This window comes from Aptenodytes forsteri, unplaced genomic scaffold (assembly GCF_000699145.1).
Source record: "Aptenodytes forsteri isolate BGI_AS27 unplaced genomic scaffold, ASM69914v1 Scaffold54, whole genome shotgun sequence".
NCBI classification, from domain to species: Eukaryota; Metazoa; Chordata; class Aves; order Sphenisciformes; family Spheniscidae; genus Aptenodytes; species Aptenodytes forsteri.
The window spans coordinates 6,915,324-6,932,828 of NW_008796044.1; the positions used below are offsets into that span (position 1 = coordinate 6,915,324).

At 58.5% G+C, this 17,505-nt stretch overlaps 1 protein-coding gene across 1 annotated transcript in view; it reads right to left on the reverse strand.

The window, feature by feature from the left end:
- Positions 1-3,409: 3,409 nt before the first annotated feature.
- The window catches only part of PPARGC1B (PPARG coactivator 1 beta), a 22,387-nt gene continuing 8,291 nt past the window's right edge, over positions 3,410-17,505 (reverse strand). The window contains exons 2-14 of the mRNA XM_019473770.1: positions 17,021-17,127; positions 16,453-16,573; positions 15,872-16,045; positions 13,860-14,072; positions 11,832-11,960; positions 9,799-11,023; positions 9,149-9,185; positions 8,659-8,723; positions 7,421-8,183; positions 6,862-6,937; positions 5,869-5,990; positions 5,317-5,471; positions 3,410-3,612 (exon numbers count right to left, since the gene is read on the reverse strand). Coding sequence (XP_019329315.1) covers positions 3,509-3,612; positions 5,317-5,471; positions 5,869-5,990; positions 6,862-6,937; positions 7,421-8,183; positions 8,659-8,723; positions 9,149-9,185; positions 9,799-11,023; positions 11,832-11,960; positions 13,860-14,072; positions 15,872-16,045; positions 16,453-16,573; positions 17,021-17,127 — 3,291 coding nt within the window. The 3' untranslated portion in view covers positions 3,410-3,508. The remainder of the gene's footprint in view (positions 3,613-5,316; positions 5,472-5,868; positions 5,991-6,861; positions 6,938-7,420; positions 8,184-8,658; positions 8,724-9,148; positions 9,186-9,798; positions 11,024-11,831; positions 11,961-13,859; positions 14,073-15,871; positions 16,046-16,452; positions 16,574-17,020; positions 17,128-17,505) is intronic.

Here is a 17,505-nt window from a genome sequence, read left to right on the forward strand (position 1 = left end):
CCTACCCACCCCACAGTCCCAGCCCTCGCAGGCAGTGGGGGGCAGCTTCCTGGGGCTGCCGTGGGGGCCGGGGTGCAAGGGTTCCCTTTTCAGGGTGCCCAGCTCCGAGCTGCACCAATGCCGGAGCACCCGCCACGATACCATAGGCTGGACAGGACGTAAAGCTAATCCTCGGAGGGGGGTGATCCCTGCTCCCCGGCCCTGGCAGCTCCTGCAAAGCGCTGGGTGCCTCTGGCTTCCCCAGCGGCACGGGCTGCCTCTCCCTGCGCAGTGCCCGGGCATTGCTTTGCTCCTGCCCTGTTTCCCCGTTAGTATCCGAAACAGTCACCGGCTGCTAAGGGAGTGAGCTCTCACCTGCCCCTTGTGCCCGAGCCCTCCTTCCTGCCCCTTTGCAGACTCGAGCACTGCAAGCTAAAGACACCTTTATATAAAAAAAAAGAAAAAAAATCAAGTGGAAACTTATTTTTCACCACAAACCCTGTGTGAGGGATTCTAAACCCAGCAGACCTGTGCTTCTTGAGCTGAACACCCTCCACTCTCACTCAGTCCTAAAAGTTAGGGGAAACCCCTGGTGCAGGCAGCACATAGCCCCGGGGCAGGCAGCACGCGCCCCTGGGGCAGGCAGCACGTGCCCCCCAGGGCAGGCAGCGCACAGCCCTGGGGCAGGCAGCACGTGCCCCCTGCTTTTCCCTGCTGCAGCGATGGGCTGGCAGGCGCGGGCCATGGCAGAGGGCTGCCACAGCCACAGTTGTGCCTCTGCAGTTGTGCCTCTGCGCCTTGCACACCTCTGTGCATAGTGCATAAGTCCTGGAGACATTTCTTGGGGGAGGAGGGAAAACAAACCATCCCAATTTAACAGGGAAAAAAAAAGTAAAAACCCCAACCCCACTTACAGGCTTCAGGCACCACGAAGACCACTTATTGCATCTCTTCCTACCCTACAGGTGCAGTACTGATCGGCTCTGTGCAGGACGAGCCCTCCCCTTCCTGGGCACCAGCCCCAATATCCAGAAGCCAGGCACAGGCAGGGGCTGCGGGCTGACCTGAGGCACCCAGCCACAGGAAAACAATGCAAAATTTTATACCTGGGTACACCGAAACCAATGCTTGGGAAGCGACTGAGTGATCCCCCAGGAGACGGCTCCCCCCGGCTCTGGAGCCCCCCCAGCTCTGCACTAACCCTTCCCCTCCGCCATGCTTGATGCATCCCCAGCGGGGCCCGGCCATGGGGGCTCGGTGCCCCCGGCTGAGCGGGAGATGGAAGAATTCCACTTACGTTGCTTTTTTGTTGTTTTTTTGGATTGATCGTTTTCTGAAAAACATCAGCACAGCACAGGACAGTACTACCCACCCTAAATGTGTCGCTATATACATTCTACATAAGCTCTATAGCAATCACATGTAAACATCATCGTTGTGAGGAAATACTAGGACAGAAAAAGGCAAAGCTACAATGAGGCAATTGCCAATAGCAGATGCTCAGTCTCGGCCAGAGCTACTCGTGTTTGCTAAGGTGGGATGAGAAGCATGGGGAGCTTGTGGCAGGAGAGACGCTGAACCTTGCTGCTGAGACTGAAATGGCACAAGGACTGTTCCCTGACAGTGATTGTCACCGGCGGCAGGTTGGGGACCCGCAGTTCAAACCCTGCTGTGGCCTGTGGGCCCTCGTACTGCCGGGCTGGTTGTTGTCAGAACCACGGCTCCCCTGAAAGCGGGGAGAAATAGCCAGGTAACTGTGCTGGTATCGGCACTGCCGGCATTCCTGCTCCCGCCAGAGACCAGCTGCACACATGGCCCCAGAGCCAAGGGCCACCTCGGCAGGGTTCAGGCTCTTGGCATCGCATCTTGTGCAATTTCGGAGGCTTTGGTCATACTCCCTGCAGGATGAAATAGTACCCACACTAAGGAAATGAGAATAAAACCCCTAAGTCATGTCGAGGGGAGACCCCAGGAGACTCTAATCTATCTATTGGCAGAGTTAAGGCTATAATATTCTATCTACATAGGATGGCTGAATCCCTAGTGGTCTCTGGGTCTGAAAAATAAATGGAGACGATAGCGATGGCTTGAGGAGCAGCGAGATTCCCGCTTCCTCAGGAAAACAGTGCCTCTGGCCGGCTCGCGGTGGGGTTTGCTCCAGCTGGCAGTGGGCTCTCTCCCCCTCCCACCTCACCCAGAGATGGAGGGCAAGTTTGCAGGCAAATTTCAGGGGGGGTGCTGCTTGAGCATGCCTTAAATCCAGCGCTGCCAGGTAGCCCCCAGGGCCCCTGGCCAGAGGCAGAGCGGGCAGGCGTGCCACGGGGTGCTGGCAGACATGGGGGATGGATCCTGGGTGCCAACTGGGTGCTGGGGAAGTGTATGGCTTATCAGGTACCAGGCAGAGCACAGGCAAGGCGTTGGGTGCGGCAGACGTTCGGCATGGCTGCCGTGCCCCCTCCTGCCTCCCTGCCTCTCTGGATTTTGGGCTGGCTGCCAGGTGGCGATCACAGATGGGTCTTCTCGCCCCGCTTGCTTTGCAGGGGGTGGAAGTGAGCAGGGAGCAAGCCGCTCAGCCCGGCCGGTCTCCCAGCCGCCCAAGGAGCCAGAGAGAAGCCAGCCCCCTCGGATGGACCCGGAGGCACTCGTCCCCCAGGCTGTGCCAGCAGGACCTGCCGGATCAAGCCTGGCTGGCTCTGGCCCCTCCGGCCCCTCTCTCCTGGCTCCAAAGGCAGTGGAGGCCTGGAGCAGCGCTGGCTGGCAGGCATCGGTCTTGCAGCCCCCCGGGTAGTGCGTCCTTCTACCACCCCTCTCCTTCACGCCTGCAAAGCTGCCTGGCCCCACGGCAAGAATGGCAGGGGGCTGGTGTGCCCCACTGCCCGCTGGCTCCATCACGCACCGGGACTGAGCTCAGCATCTGGGTGCCGTGACCCAGCCAGGCTGGGGGGCTCGGGCCACGCGAGCAAGAAGAATGGCTTTGACAGCAAAGTGGGCAACCCCAACATGACCACCGAGCACCACGGTTTGCCGGTGGGGGAGGCGGGTGCCTCCACAGCCAACGGGTGAATGCAGGCTCCATGACTCTGCTCTGGCCCCCCATTTGCTGAGTGGCAAGTGCCTCATTACAGTGCATAGTTAAAAATCAAGGAAGCGGTACAATAAATCTGAATTACAGTACATCTGAGCCATAAATACATTTTTTTAAGTATATACTTTTTTTTTTCTCCTCTTCTATTAAAAATTAGTTTATAATCCTGATTCTATTCACAATTAACAATTTCATCATCACACACTACGGACAAAAAAATGTTATGGTGAACACAGCTGCAACTCCACGACTCACAGACAGAAGCAGCTTTGTTCAATGTAAACATCGATCGGAAGGGACAGCAGTCTCTCTCTCGCGCGTGCGTGCTCTCTCTCGCTCTCGCTCTCTCTCGCTTTCCATAGACTGAATAATTTCTTTGAAAACGTAAACATATTGGAAGTGCCTTGACTGAGGTATTGAGGTATTCCTCCAAGGTTAAGGCTGTTACCGATGCAGGCTTAGCTGGGCCTCCTGCAGCAAGCTGTCAAAATCCATGGTCTCGTACTTGCTTTTCACAGAAGCTGGGGAGGACTCCTCCGCGCTGCAATCTGGGAACAGCAGGGACACAAGGCAGCCAGGTCAGGGAGTGGGGCACGAGCGTGCTCGCTGCTTGGCAGGGAGGGAAACTGAGGCACGGCAGGGCACTGCTCACTCGCCTGCTACCAGCATGCCGCAACCCGGCACCACAAAGCCAGCCTGGATGGTGATGGCGAAAGGGAGCAGGGACAGTGCTGTCTCTCCCCCATTGAAAAGAAGCTGTTGGGCAGAGGGGCTGTAGCAGTGCACAGCCCGGCAGGTCACACAGCACAGACACCCGTTTCCAGGTGCGCAAAAATCTGCCGGATGCAGCTGAATTCCAAGGCGCTGACACAGGGCCGTCCCCACGGGAGCCGTGCCGGTCGTGGGGAGCGGGGTGCCTGCCTGCAGTGCTCCCCAGCCCTCTGTCAGAAGCTGAACAAACAGTGCCACCGCAAAGCCTGGGAAATTCAGCAAATGCCAGAAATAAGGCTGCCTAATTTAACAGCAGCTTAACCCTTTTGAGTGTATATTTTTGAATGAGCCGTGAATGGGATGGTTGCATTTCACCTCTGCCTGTGGGCTCCCCATCTCATCCTGTACCAGGGCGAGCAGGATTTTAGGAACGAGCCAGGCTGTGCAATAAGGGGGTGACTGCTGGCCTTGCAGCAATCCGCAGGTGAGGAGCACTGAGGGGGGTTCTCCTATGCAGGGGAGCAGCTCTGGCCCCCCTCCCCACACCACTGCACAGCCATGTGCCAACATCCTTATCATGGGGTGCTATCTGTTTCTTATCTTCTCCGTGCCCAAAATGAGAGGCCCTGGGATTTATTTAGATGAACAACGGGCATTTGCGCTCACAACCAAAGTCAGAGGGATTGCTGCTCTGAGCAGATGAGGTATTATAAAGTGCTAAAAGATCGGGCAGTACTTGTATCAGACTGGGTATCTAGAGATAAGACTTAGGGCTTTATTTTCTGGGCCTCAGTCTGTCATGCATGAAGTGGGATACTAGAACCACTTCACCCGCTGCACAGGGTACAGAAGTAAATGCGTGGTGCTCGTGAAACACCTGAAGATCACAGCAACGAAGGCTGAGCAAAGCCTGGATCACATTTTTCTTGCAGGACTAGCATAGGGCTTCGCTCCTGTCCCTCAGCTCAGGCTGCAGCCCTACAACCCACGGAGGCCCTGGCTCACGCAGTCGCTGAGTGAGGCAGGAGGTCTTGCAGAAGCCCATACAGCACAGAAAGAGTTAATGTGACTGCAGCACATTTCAGTGCTGTCATTTTGGCTCAAGAGTGCATGTGCAGTGTGGTGAATCTGTCCTGTGGAGCAGCAAACCAGCCAGATCACCTCTCGGGCTAATGAGATGTTGCTGACTGCTTTCTCTAATGACTAGGAAGGGACTTCTCTGCTGTGTAAGAACGCAGCAGAGACAGGATGGGCTGTGGTCAGCTGAGACCCAGCAGCCCTGGGGTGTGATGCTACGTTTTGCAGCCAACATGCTCTGGGTCCTCACACCAGTTGATTTTCTTCTCTCCCCACAGTTTCCCAAGCCATCCAACTGAGCTAAGAGCAGCTATGTGAGCCATAGGAGAGCCGGTGGGCTTTCCCTGCAGGCTCTAAAGAGGTTTAGGAACCTTGCGTGACTAGGGTTCAGCAGTGCAACGTGCGGTTACGGCTCTGTGCTGATAAGCAGGACGCTTTGGAAAAAGCATCTCCTGCTTTCTTACCCAAGTCAGTGTATCTGGTCCAGAAGAAGTGCCCGAGGCCACCAGAGCTGAGCTGGAATGAAGGCTCGTTCCTCTTCCTTAGCGAGGTGCCGTTCTTCAGAGATAAGGCGGCATGCTCTGAATACCGGTAGGTGATGAAGCCATATTTATCCCCCCTGAGCAACCAGAGAAAGAATTCAAGATGCGATGGGCCCTGCAGCGCCTCTGACATGGCTCTGCCCAGCACTGCACCCCTATCCCTCCATCCCGCCATCTGTCCATCCCACCAGCCCTCCATCCTGCTGTCCCTCCATCCCACCGGCCCTCTCCATGCCCTTGGACCTGGGAACACATTGCATCTCCTGGCCCAAAGCGCTGAGACCGTGGGCTCAGCTGACCGAGGGGGTTGGCGTGGCACAGAGCACTTCATCCCACCAGCACAACCACATCACTCGTACATGCACAGCTGGATGCAGGGGTGACCCTGCACCACCTGGCAGCGCTGATGCTGCCACAGGAGAGGGGTTGCCCGTAGCCGCTGGAGCACCAGACCGAGGCTTGCTCGACACCCACCTATTAGTCCTGGACAGGACCTGACACTCCACAATTTCACCAAACACTTCAAAGCGTTTCTTCAGTTCGCTAGAACTCATGCTGCTGGAGAGGTTTCTGATATACACCACCCGGCCTTCCCCCTGGCAAAGCAAGCAAAACGTTTCAGGCTCCGGGAGCCCCGTGCCTCTGTGCTGCTGATGGGCGCTGGAAACGCAGGGCTGCCGAGGAGCCCTGAGGAGCCAGCGCCAGGAATCAGGCTGCAGCACGGCGATGCCACCGCAGGCACAGCCTGACATCTCTGGGGTCTGGCTGTCTCCACTCCAGCTAGCTCATGGGTTTCACCCCCAGGACACCACTGCTGCAGGGGACAGCCATATCCATGTCCCTTAGGACAGTGTTACAGCCAGGCTGAAGCAGCCACCCCCGCCTTCTTCTCGTTTAAATTTCTCCTGCATTCCTGCAGCTTTTTCAGCTTCTGCTGGTGAAGATGCCAGGAAATATTCCCAAGAATTGCTAGGGGCAAAATTCAACTGCATTGCAGAAAAAAACATGCCAGAGGACTGTGTGAGCGTGTGTGTATATGCACAACAGTAGAGAGGACCAACAGTTACTTCCCCACATGCCCACCACTCTACCCAGCTCCCACACGCAGGGTTCCCGGTGCACGAGGCTGCCTCTGCAGCAGGACCGCATCCATAACGGCTGACCAGCTTCAGGGATTCCCCAGCTCACCCCGCTAATTGCCAATGCCACGTGTGCTGAAGCACCAGCGTAGGATGCTCCGGGCATTTCTGTGCCAAGAACTCCATGTATTGCCAATTGCCAGTGGCTTCCCCTTCACATTAGGTTTTTGTCTCCCTCCTCCACCCCCATGTCCTCATTTAACACTGGCCTTGCACCAAGGGATGCTGAAGCCAGGGCTAATGGGCTCCACCGCTGCTTTTCTGGACTAAGAGATGAACTGAGGCTTGGGGATTGCTTTGTCCCAGCATGGGGTCCCCGCTCACTTACGATGGCCTTTTCCCGTCTCTTCTCCAGCTGGCCCCGGTGCTCGCTCCCGCCCTGACACTGCTCGCCGTTCTCACACCTGGGAAGTGAGGGAGAGGAGGTCAGCCAGGGGGAAAGCTTCAAACATCAAAGAGAAGCCGAGGCACATGGCATCTGCAGCAGCGGGCAGGCACTCGGAAGCACCGGCAGCTGAGGAGAGACGGGTGTCTGGAAACACTGGAAAGGACACTGGAAAGTCCTTTCTGATAGATGCCAGAAGGGGTTCCCAGCCAGTGCTTGCCCCTTCCCAGGCATGGCTCTGGCCCCTGCCCATGCTCCATCACCCCCAGTGCAATGGAAATCCCTGGCTGCTTCCCTCCAGTGCTGCTTTCTCTGGCCATGGCTGATCTTTTCAGCAGCTGATGATGTAGTACCAATTATTTCAATGGGTTTTCTTTCATTAATTAGTGTCTTTACTACTTGGGCTAGCAGACCAGAGAGAGTCGGGGCTGCCACACACCAGGGCAAAAACACAGGATGCAAGAACAGTCCCAAGTGCCCCCCCCTGCACTGCCCCCTGTACCTGAAGGTCCGTCTGCTTGCGGGCGATCGGGACCGGCAACACGAAGACCCCGAGCTGGACCTGCTCCGGGAACAGTAATGCAAACTGGTCCTGGAAAGGGGGTTTCTTCGCAGGCACAGCTTGGTGTCGCTGTGCTCCTCCTCTTCTTCCTCCTCCTCCTCCTCCTCCACAGGGGAGCTGCTTTCACTGCAGCTGTCTTCAAAGACGGTGTCATACTCAGGGGTCTTGCAGAAGACCATGTCCTCGTCATCAAGCGTACTGTCCAGAAAGCCAAAGTGCTTCGTTAAGCTGGCTCTGATCTCCTGGTCTCTCAGCTGCTTGATGCCGTCCTTCCACAGCATCTCGCCGCCCGCCTCCTTGCTGCCGAGGTCCAGCCCCTGGTAGTGGGCGGCCGGGACCCTCCTCTTGTGCTCCATCTCCACCTGGCCCAGGGGTTCCCACGACTTGAGCACCTTCCTCTGCAGGGCAGCCTCGGGCTTCAGCACCTGGCAGTAGTCGTGGTCCCCGAAGGAGCGGGAGAAGGGCCGCTTGAGCATGCCCTGCTGCTCAGGGAGTGCGGGGCGCCCCGCGGCTCGGCTCAGGTGGGCGAAGAGCTCTGTCCTCTCGGGGTGCTTCTTGGGGGCTTTTTGGGAGGCTGCCATGTCCCCTGCACCCCCGGGGCTGGGGGCTGTCCCGTCCTCCTTCCCTGGCTCCTGGGGGATGTCTGGCTTGTACAGGTCCTCCTCAGCGGGCTTGTACGGTGGAGTGGTCGGTGGCGTGAGACCTGAACCCCCCCAAACAAAGGGCAGGAGTCACCTCTGCCCCCACCATCCTGCCTCATCCCACCCTGACGCCTGAGCTGCACCAGGCGTTGCAAGGGAGGGAGGCTGCTTGGCCCCCGCAGCCTCATCCATCCAGTAGCACTTGGGGAAAAAGGATGCCTGATCCCAGAAGGGACCAGAGGACTCTCCCTTCCCTCCTGGCTCATGCAGTGGCCCCCCTGAACTGCTTCCCCATCCCAAGCACTGGCATCTCTGAAGGATGCAGCTTGCGAGCTGCTTGCAGTGCTTGGATGTGGAGGCAGCCCACGGGAAGTCCCCTGCATTTGCGGTGAAAAGGGAGACTCCCAGGCTGGGGGATGAACATGCCCACTTGGCTGGGTTCGGCTGGAGCCGGCAACTCCAGGCTGAATTTAGGGTAAATTTGCCCCCTCCCAGGGAGAATTTTTGCAAAATTAAAAAATTAAAAGCCTGTCCTACCTGCCGTCCCACACAGCTCCACAGTCAGCATCGGCTCAAAGTTTCTCTTCCCAAAGGTCGGGTCACTGGAGAAGAGAAGAAAATAAGGAGAGAGAAGGTATTTGGGTGAACCACAGTCCCCAAAAAACAGAAGGAAGCTGAGAAAACGCTGCCTATAAGCGAGCCCTCCCACCACGGCTAGTGCCTGACGGAGTAACCCCGTGGAGGGGCACAAGGGGCAGTGGGGTGAGCAGCGTGCCCTCCCCGTCCCAGCCAGATCTCCAGGGCATGCTGCCCCCACACAGAAATACCCTGCCCTCGGCCTGGGGTTCTCCAAGCTCCTTGCACCTGAGAGAGGGCCACAGCTTCCCACAGCCCCGCACCCAGCTGCATGGCTTGGTCTGCTCTGCAAAAGCAGCTTCGCTTGGTCACTGCAGATGCATGTCCAGCCAGACAAACTGAGGCAGCTTTCCAGCCCCAGCGCGGTTCATTTAGCCCTGTGCGCACTTACGTTTGTGCCAAGGACAGCATGAGACACCTGGGTGTTTCTGAAAGGCAGGGAGAGAAGCAGGGTTACCAGCAGAGCTGTGCTCCCTCCAGCGCCCGCGGTGCTCGTGGCGGGAGCCAGGCCCCCTCTGCCCACCCTGGCCTGGCGGGGGGCTGGGGACCGTGGGCTTTGCCTGCCTGCAAGGCGGCAGTGTCTGCAGGAGGGCTAACACTGCCAGGGTTGAGCCATTTGTGCTCACCAAGCGCTTGTGGATAGCTGCGATTTTGGGGCACTGGTGCAGCTGAACCCTGGTGCCCAGGCACAGGACGAGCCCGCAGGGAAGAGGGACCCGGAGGGATGGGGCAGCCCGGTCCCTGCTGGGTTAGCGCTACACCGACTCCTGCATCTTGTTATAAGGATGGGGAAACTGAGGCAGAAGTCCCCCATAGATTGAAACAGCACCCCAAAACCAGAACAGGGCCCCAACTCCCCATGCATGGGATCCCACAGGCACATGGGTCAGGGTTTGACTGTGCTTGGGGCTGCTCACAGCTTCACTGCCAGCTGAGTGCCAGGTGCCTGGCCAGCAGCGCTCACCCGTGGCAGGGATGGCACGGCCAGCGTGGGTGCACTGGGGAGGGGCGAGCAGAATGACAGCCCCCGGCCCCCCTCACCTGCTTGCTCCAGGAGGGCACAGCGTCGACTCTCAGCCCTGTCGCCCACCTCACCGTCCCCCAGGGAGCCCAGGGAGAGGGGCTGGGGCTCTGCTGGCGGTGCCATGCTCCCGCCGTCTCCCTCCTCCGTGGCCCCCACCTCCACTTCGGCCGCAGGCTCTTCAGCTGAGAAGCCCTCCAGCGCTGGGCATGGTGCAGGCTCCCTGCAGGCCAGGGTGTGCCGGGGGCCACGGCTGTCCCCTGCCTCCCGGGAGATGGCGGGCTCAGGGGGCGGCTCGTCGAGGAAGGAGAGCCAGTGGCTGAGCTCGGGGTTGAGTCTCTTGGACCGGCGGACGGCATAAACTGTGCTCTCCTGCTTGCGGGCCACCTTCCCCACGGCTGTGCCCAGGGCACCCGCATGCTTCCCAGCATCGTCCTCGAGGCCACCCAGCTCCCGCGGTGCCTCTGCCTCGGCCCCAGGGCTTTGCCGCGGCTCACCCTTCTCGGGTGCTGTTTTGGCTCTGGATGTGCAGGTCCCACCAGCATCTTCCCTGTCTTGGGCCGGTGGCACAGGGGAGCAGGAGCCGGGTGGCCAGGCCAGGGCGGCATACACGGGCTTGCCCAGGCGGTATGGCTTGCTCACATCGCACAGCAGGTCCCGCGCTAGCAGCTCTTTCAGGATGGAGAAGGATGCTCCGGGATTCTTGCAGCCCCCGGCCGCCTGCCAGGTGCAGCCCGGCCGGCTCTGGGCACTGCTGGGGGGGCCCGGCTGCGCGGGGCAGTCAGGAGAAGGATGGGATTCTTGCAGCCCCCGGCCCGGCTGCGCGGGGCAGTCAGGTTTGGCTCTCCTGTAGGGGCCGCCGCCGGGCTGGGGCTGGTGGTGGGGGGCGCGGGCTGGCAGCTTCCGCGGCGGCAGGCAGTAGGTGTGCATGTAGCGGATGAGCTCCACCACCGAGTGCATCTCCCCCTCGCAGGAGAACTGGCTGCTGGAGCCATCCTCCGCTGAGGAGGGGGGCGTCACTGAGTCGCCGGAGCTCAGCGAGTCCTCGCTGGAGTCACTGTCATCCTCGTGATGGACACAGTTGCCCAGGGATGGGTGGTGGCGGCCGCTGGGGCACTCCTCAGGTGCCCGGGGGGCTTTGGTCTGGGGGCACGGGGCGATGGAGGTGAGGTGCCGATGCAGCTCAGTACAGCTGCGGCTCTGCGCCTGCGGGACACTTGCCCTCCTGTCCCGGGGACCCTCCACCTTCGGAGAGGAGAGAGGAGAAAGTCAGCCCCGAGCCCTGCAGCCATGACCTGATGCAAGTACCAGGCATGGGGGGAGAAGTCCCCCGGGCTAACAGAGCTGCCCCACATCCTTGAATCCCCCGGTCCCGGCCCACCAGCATCCTGACCTGCCTGGGGGTCAGCCCCACACCCCAGGGGGTTCCCACCAGGCACGTGGGGCCAGCAGCCCAACTGCTGCCCCTCCAGCAGCCAGCACGCAATGATGCTTCTTCTCCCTGGGAGGGATTTGCTGCTCTTCCCAGGCAATCTAATTTGCCGGGCCTAATGCACCGCACAATTACTATTAGCCAAGTAGAAAAATATTTGATGGCAAATTCTGCTGGGTTTCAAGAGATTAGCTTAAGTGACAGGGTCAGCTGTGCAGTGTGGCCTGCAGCTCTCCCCAGCCGATGGCTCCTGGCTCGGGCTGTGAGTCAGCTGGGAAGGGGGCAAGGGAGCAGCCAGGGAGCACGCAGGCCTTTCACAAACCAGTGCTCAGGGAAGCTGGGAGAGGCCTGACCCCACTGGGTCCAAATGAGATCGAGACATTTCTCAGCCTAGCATGAAGCCCGAAGGTTTTGCTGAGCCCGGACTGCAGCCCCCGCACAGACAGGGATGGGAACGCCACATGCTGCTCTGCCAGCGGTGACGGTCCCCGCCTGTCCCCAGCCGCTGGCCCAGCTCAGAGGCTGCCCACGCTCCCCAAAACCGTCCTTCAGTGACCTGCTTTAGGACGGTTCCTGAGATGGGGCTGGAATGGGCTCGAGCTCTGCCCACTGAGGTAGTACCTTTGCACAGGGCCGTGCGGGGCGGGACTTAGGGGTCGACTTAGGGGTCCCCGGGCGCCGGGTGCTCCCGTCCCGCTGAGCCTCGCAGCTCGGAGGCACGTGCGATGGAGAGAGGAGCAACTTCTTCAGCTGCAAAGAGAAGCGGCAAGAAAAGGAGTCGGCATCACAGCAAGGGCATCACAGAAAGTGCCGACAGGGCCGCAGCCCCTTGGCTTGCGCCTGCACTGGGCACGTCCATTGCTGAGCATCCGACCCAAAAATGGGGGAAGAAAAATAAAAAGTCAGGAAGGCGTTTCCCACCTCCCCGTGGCTGCGGGGGCAGATGCCTGGCCGCGCGCAGCCCTGAGGGGATCGGGACTGTCTCCACAGCATTCACCCATGTCCCCAGCGACTCCCAGCAGGTTGGGGCGATAGGGACATGAGGGAATTTACTTCCCAGGGGCATCCCCGCTCCTGTCAGACACACAGGAGCTGTCGTAGCATCCAAACTTCTCACTCCATCAATTCTGCCCTTAGGTGACAGAGACTTTACATTGGCATGAGTGATGGGTTTGGACAGCTCGTTCAGGTCCCCGTGCAAGGCTCATTTAGCCGAAACATCCAGAGAGGGCCTTGACTCATTAATGAGCTTTCAAGGCATTTTGCAGATGCAAGGCCTCGTGGGACCTGTTGAGGATCTTCCCCAACACCCTCTGTCAAGCCCATGGGCGGTGGGAGTGGGGTTTTCCCTGAGCTACCCACAGTGCCACCACTTCTCATGGCAAGGTCAGCATAACATTTTTCTTCTACTCAAAACCATTTTTGGTTAGGGGAAAAAAAAAACAAACCCCACACCCAGCAACAACATTTCATATTCCACCCATGTCGCACTAACAACCAAAGGCGACAACAACTCAACAGCAAGACGACTGCGTAGGCACCGGGGGACTGCACAGAGGAGACAGATCTGGGGCTCCCGTGCTGGCTGGCGGGCACAGAGCCCCGGGGCAGGCACAGGGGGTTTTAAGGGGTGATAGAAATAGGGGGTGCCCGGGTCAGGGTCTGCTGGGAACATCAGCCGGGGCACCCACAGCTTTAGGTGTGCAGCTCCTGTTGGTGGAAGCAACCAGCACCTTTCCCCCCCCACCCCTGCAACGTATACATCCTATATATACACATACATATTGTGTGTGATATATACCCCCCGCGCAGGGCGTGGGCGGTGGAAATGCACGCTCTCACCACTGGATGTCACTCCTCCCCGCCACGGCCGCGGCTTTTGGGGAGACCCCGGGGCCAGGCTGGGGGTCCCTGGCGGGGACCATGAGCTCCAGGAAGGAGTGGGCTGGGTGCCCCTGTCCCAGGGGACCTCCCAGGAATGACGGTGGTTTGCAGCAAATGCTGCCAGTTAGTCCGGGCCAGGAGGGGGAGCGGGGCTGGAGCCCCGATATTGCAGGGAACAAAGAGGGATGCTCCAGTCACCAGATCTGTAGGGACTGGAGGCCACACAGCCCCTGAGGGGGTTGTGGTGGAAGGCATGGGGGGGGTCAAACCCTCCCGCTGAAAGCTGAGGGCATGGGCTGTCCGACACTCCGGCCAAGCCCCCTCTGTCCCTCCTGCGAGAGCAGCAGGGAGCTCGGCCCCAAGGCAGAGCCGGATGGGAGCAGCCACCGTTGCTCATGGGCACGGGGCTGGGATGTAGCACATCCAGGGAGACCCCCGGGCAGCCCCACATCCGCGCGTCCGATTAAAAGCAGGTGTGGGTCTTGCCAAAGCAGCCACCACCCCTTTGACACCCACCCCCACCCCTTCATATATATATTTGTATACACACAGCTTGTTCCCGTGAGGATGGTGATGGAGGTGACAGCAATGATGCAGAACATGTATACGTATACAATACAAGTATATGCTTTGGTATTGACGATTAAAGAGAGTTTTAAGCCTAGAATGAAAAAATTCAGACCTTTGCTTCCTATCATACCCATGCAGCCGGCTTATCAGGGGCTCATCCAAATCCACCTTAAACAGTAGGAAGTGGGTTCTTACTAGAGACAGCTCATCAAACTCGGGGGCCGGGGGCGCCCCCCCCGTGACCGGGGCGGTGGGTTTGGGGGAGGGGGCAGGCGAGGTGTAGGCATGGTTGAGCGTGTCCCCCTCTTCCATAGTTCGGAAGGCAGCCAGGCCCATGTCATCTCCCTGTATATCATCCAGTGTCTCGGTGAGGGCTGCCAGCAGTGCTTCGTTCTCGCTGTCTATTATCTGAAAGGAGCAGGCAGAGAAGAGAGGGGGAGTTAGGCTGGGCAGAGGGACCAGGGGATGCTGGGCAGGTGGAAGAGGGGCAGGCAGTGCCACACCAGCACCCACATTTCCCGGTGACCCTGCAGGGGACCTGGGAGAGCTTCTCCCCAAAGGAGCACTAGGATGGGATCAGGGGGAGAGAGACCCAACTGGAAAAGGAGCATCAGTCTGTCCCCCTGCACCCCCAGCAGGAAAATAATGAATCAGGGCATCTTCTCTCCCCATAGTTGCCTCCACCCCACCATGAGGCAAACAGCAGCAGATAAAGGACCTGTGATTAAAAGGCTCCTTGCCCAAATCCTCCTGACTCTGGGCTGCAAGCTCCCAAGTGAGCCAGGAGTTCCTTCTTTTCGGTCCTCCTCCATCATATTCTGAATGAAAACCATGTCCAACAAGAAGCAGGCTACCATCAGTTATAAAATTAGCGTGGGGGTAAATTCAGACTCACAAGGAGGACTGTTGACTGCACACAGCCTCCCATGTTTCTCTCATCTTGTTTGAAAATTAAATATCTTTTGTTCCATGCCCTAACCTTGCTCGCAGTTACTAGAGCAAGCTCCAGGGAAAGGCAGCAGGATGCTCCATTTTTGGCTCCATTTCTTTTCCTCCTGTTATTGGCACGAGACCGCTGTGCATACAAGTTCAGTGGGATACATTTCATCATACTCCATTGCTCCTAATGGGCCTGTCCTTTGCATTTCTTTTCTGTTTATCTTTTCCCCAGGAAGTTCAGCGGAAAATATGTATCTCGTGATGAAGGCCCTCAGCTGGACTGGACCATTTTCAAGCACAGCATCAGCATAGCATAAAAGCCAGAGGGTTGTTATTATGGTCAGGTTAGAAAATATTGGGGCTTTTTATTTTTTCTCCCCTCCTTGTTTAAATACAAATCCTCTTCCCTCCCAAAATGTAACCCAGAGTTGGTGACTAGCGGGCACCAGTGGATCGCAACCTTGTCTGAGGGGGTAAGAGCCTGGGTGCTGCTCAGGAGGGCATGGTGACCCCAGCCCCTGAGGACAGGGCACATCCAGCATGAGCTTTGGGAAAGGTGAGCAGGCTGCCCAGCCTGCTCTGCCCCCAGTCCCCGGGCAGCTTCTGCAGCTCCCTGCCTCCAACCTGCCTGCGCTGTGCTCACAGCCCTGCCCTGGCGCCACAGCTCTGCGAGATGCTCAGCTCTTCCGCAAGGAGAGGCAAAAACGTGCCGAGGGACAAGGACCAGCCCTGCCGGTGCCCAGGAGCATCCTCTGCCCCGGCACCACTTTGTACCGCGTGGTCCCAGGTGCCGGCACAGTGATGGGGCCATCCCAGTACAAAGGCTAGGAGAGAAACCAGCTGCCCTCTGCCAGAGGGACCCCAGCCCCAAACACAGGGAGGATGCCAGAGGTAGAGAAAGGGGCTGCTTTCTGCTCCTGAGAAATAAATATACCTGCCCCACGCCACAGCCCTGAGACCCCCGTGCTGCTGCCCCGGCACACCCTGCCATCCTGGGAATTGAACGGGACATGCTGTGCACTAGCTGTAGTTCCCTTTTAATAATACATCACAGGAGTGCTGGCTCAGCAGCAGTCCTCTGCTTGTCCACCTCCTCATTAGCCTTACTCTGCTTGCTCCATTTACAGCCAGCACGCAAATTAATGGAGCACTAATCAGCTGGGGAGGAGCTATTAATAGTTGTGTAGGTCCCCTCCATCCTCCCTCCTTCTTCCGCTCTCCCCCTAGCCTCCATCCCCAGGTCCCCTGTGCCAGGAGGATGGGGGTACCTGGAAGAGCTCGGAGTCGTCAGTGCTGTACTGGCTGGAGTCGGTCTCCGAGTGCTCCCCACACCACTGCAGCTCACTGAAGCAGCCGGCCGAGTCAAAGTCGCTGGCATCCAGCTGAGACAAATCAATCTCAGGGAAGTCGGAGTAGAGGTGCTCCTCGCCAGACACCTCATACTGAGGAGAGAAGAGAAAGGTGGTAAGCCCACTGCCACGCCAGAGGGGCAGGCAGCAACAGGCAGCAGCAACCACCTGCGGAGACAGCCAGTCTCCCCTCATGCTGTCACCTCCGCTCAATCCCATTACTCAGACCCTCTTTCGGATCAGCTTTAGCAAGTGGCTCCAGGAGCAATTACACGGCAGTGGAGAGCACAGAGAGTACCTCTTCACTGCACATCTTGCAAATCAGTTTGCACAGCCTGGCACTGGCACTGCTGGTTACTGAAAGCCACCCCACAACTGCCACCAAACCCCCCCTCTTGCGTCCCATGCTGTGGCAGATGTCAAAACAGCAGCATCTGCACGGGAAGAGCCTCGTCCCCTCTGGCGAGCAGAAGCTCAAGGCACAGCACAGCCGCCCAGACTGCGGTAAAGCAGCTGCTGGTGCTCTTAGGGGAAACCATTCCTGCCTTTGGTGCCCTAAGGGTGACATCCAGGGTTATCCCGCTGCCCTGGGGATCAGCGATAACAGAGCGAGGCAAGAGGCTTGGGCGCACACAAGACAGCAACACACGGGGCCAGGCTCCAGTGGGCAGCCTCACGCTCGGTCGGTGTGGCTGCTCCGTAACCTGTCCCTGTCCTTGCCACATGGCACTGAATCACTCGGGGACAGTTCCTCTGGGGAGTCTGCACATCCTGCACATCCCAAGGCAGCACCAAGGCAATACAGACCCTGAGACCTGCATTGCACACACAGGATGAGAAAAACAGCATGGAAACAAATTGATGTCTGGGTGCACATGGGGCAATGCGAGCTCTAGGAACTGAGCTAAAAATCTTGTTTAACCACAGAAAACAGCTGGAACCTGCCTCGCTTCTGCCTGGCTCCCAGCCGCTGCCCAGCCACAAAGCCCCGCGGCTGCATCCAGCACCCGCAGGAGCGAGGGCTGGCACTGGCATGGCCTTGCCTGCACTGCCACTCGCTGCCCGCACCAAGCCCCCAGGTCATGCTTGGTTTTGCCCCCGATGTCCAGGTTCAAACGCGGCGGGGAAAGGTCTGGTGCGACTCCTCCCGGTATTGGCTGCCCGGGGGGAGTTTTCTGGCAATGAGGGAAGCAAGTTTATTTACAGAGCAAATGGATTTTGGGGCAGGCAAATATCTGAGCACGTGAGAGAGGCTGCAGGGGCAGGAGAACGTGGGGGCCTCCCCTCCTGAAATGCCCTGGAAGGGTCTCCTCTGAAACTCAAGGGGAAGGAAAAGGGATTTCAAACTGAGCTGCAGGAATGGAAAAGACAGTGGTTTCTCTCTTTCTCTTGCAAGCCCCCAGTCATGCTTGTTTTTGCCCCCGATGTCCAGGTTCAAACGCGGCGGGGAAAGGTCTGGTGCGACTCCTCCCGGTATTGGCTGCCCGGGGGGAGGTTTCTGGCAATGAGGGAAGCAAGTTTATTTACAGAGCAAATGGATTTTGGAGATCGGA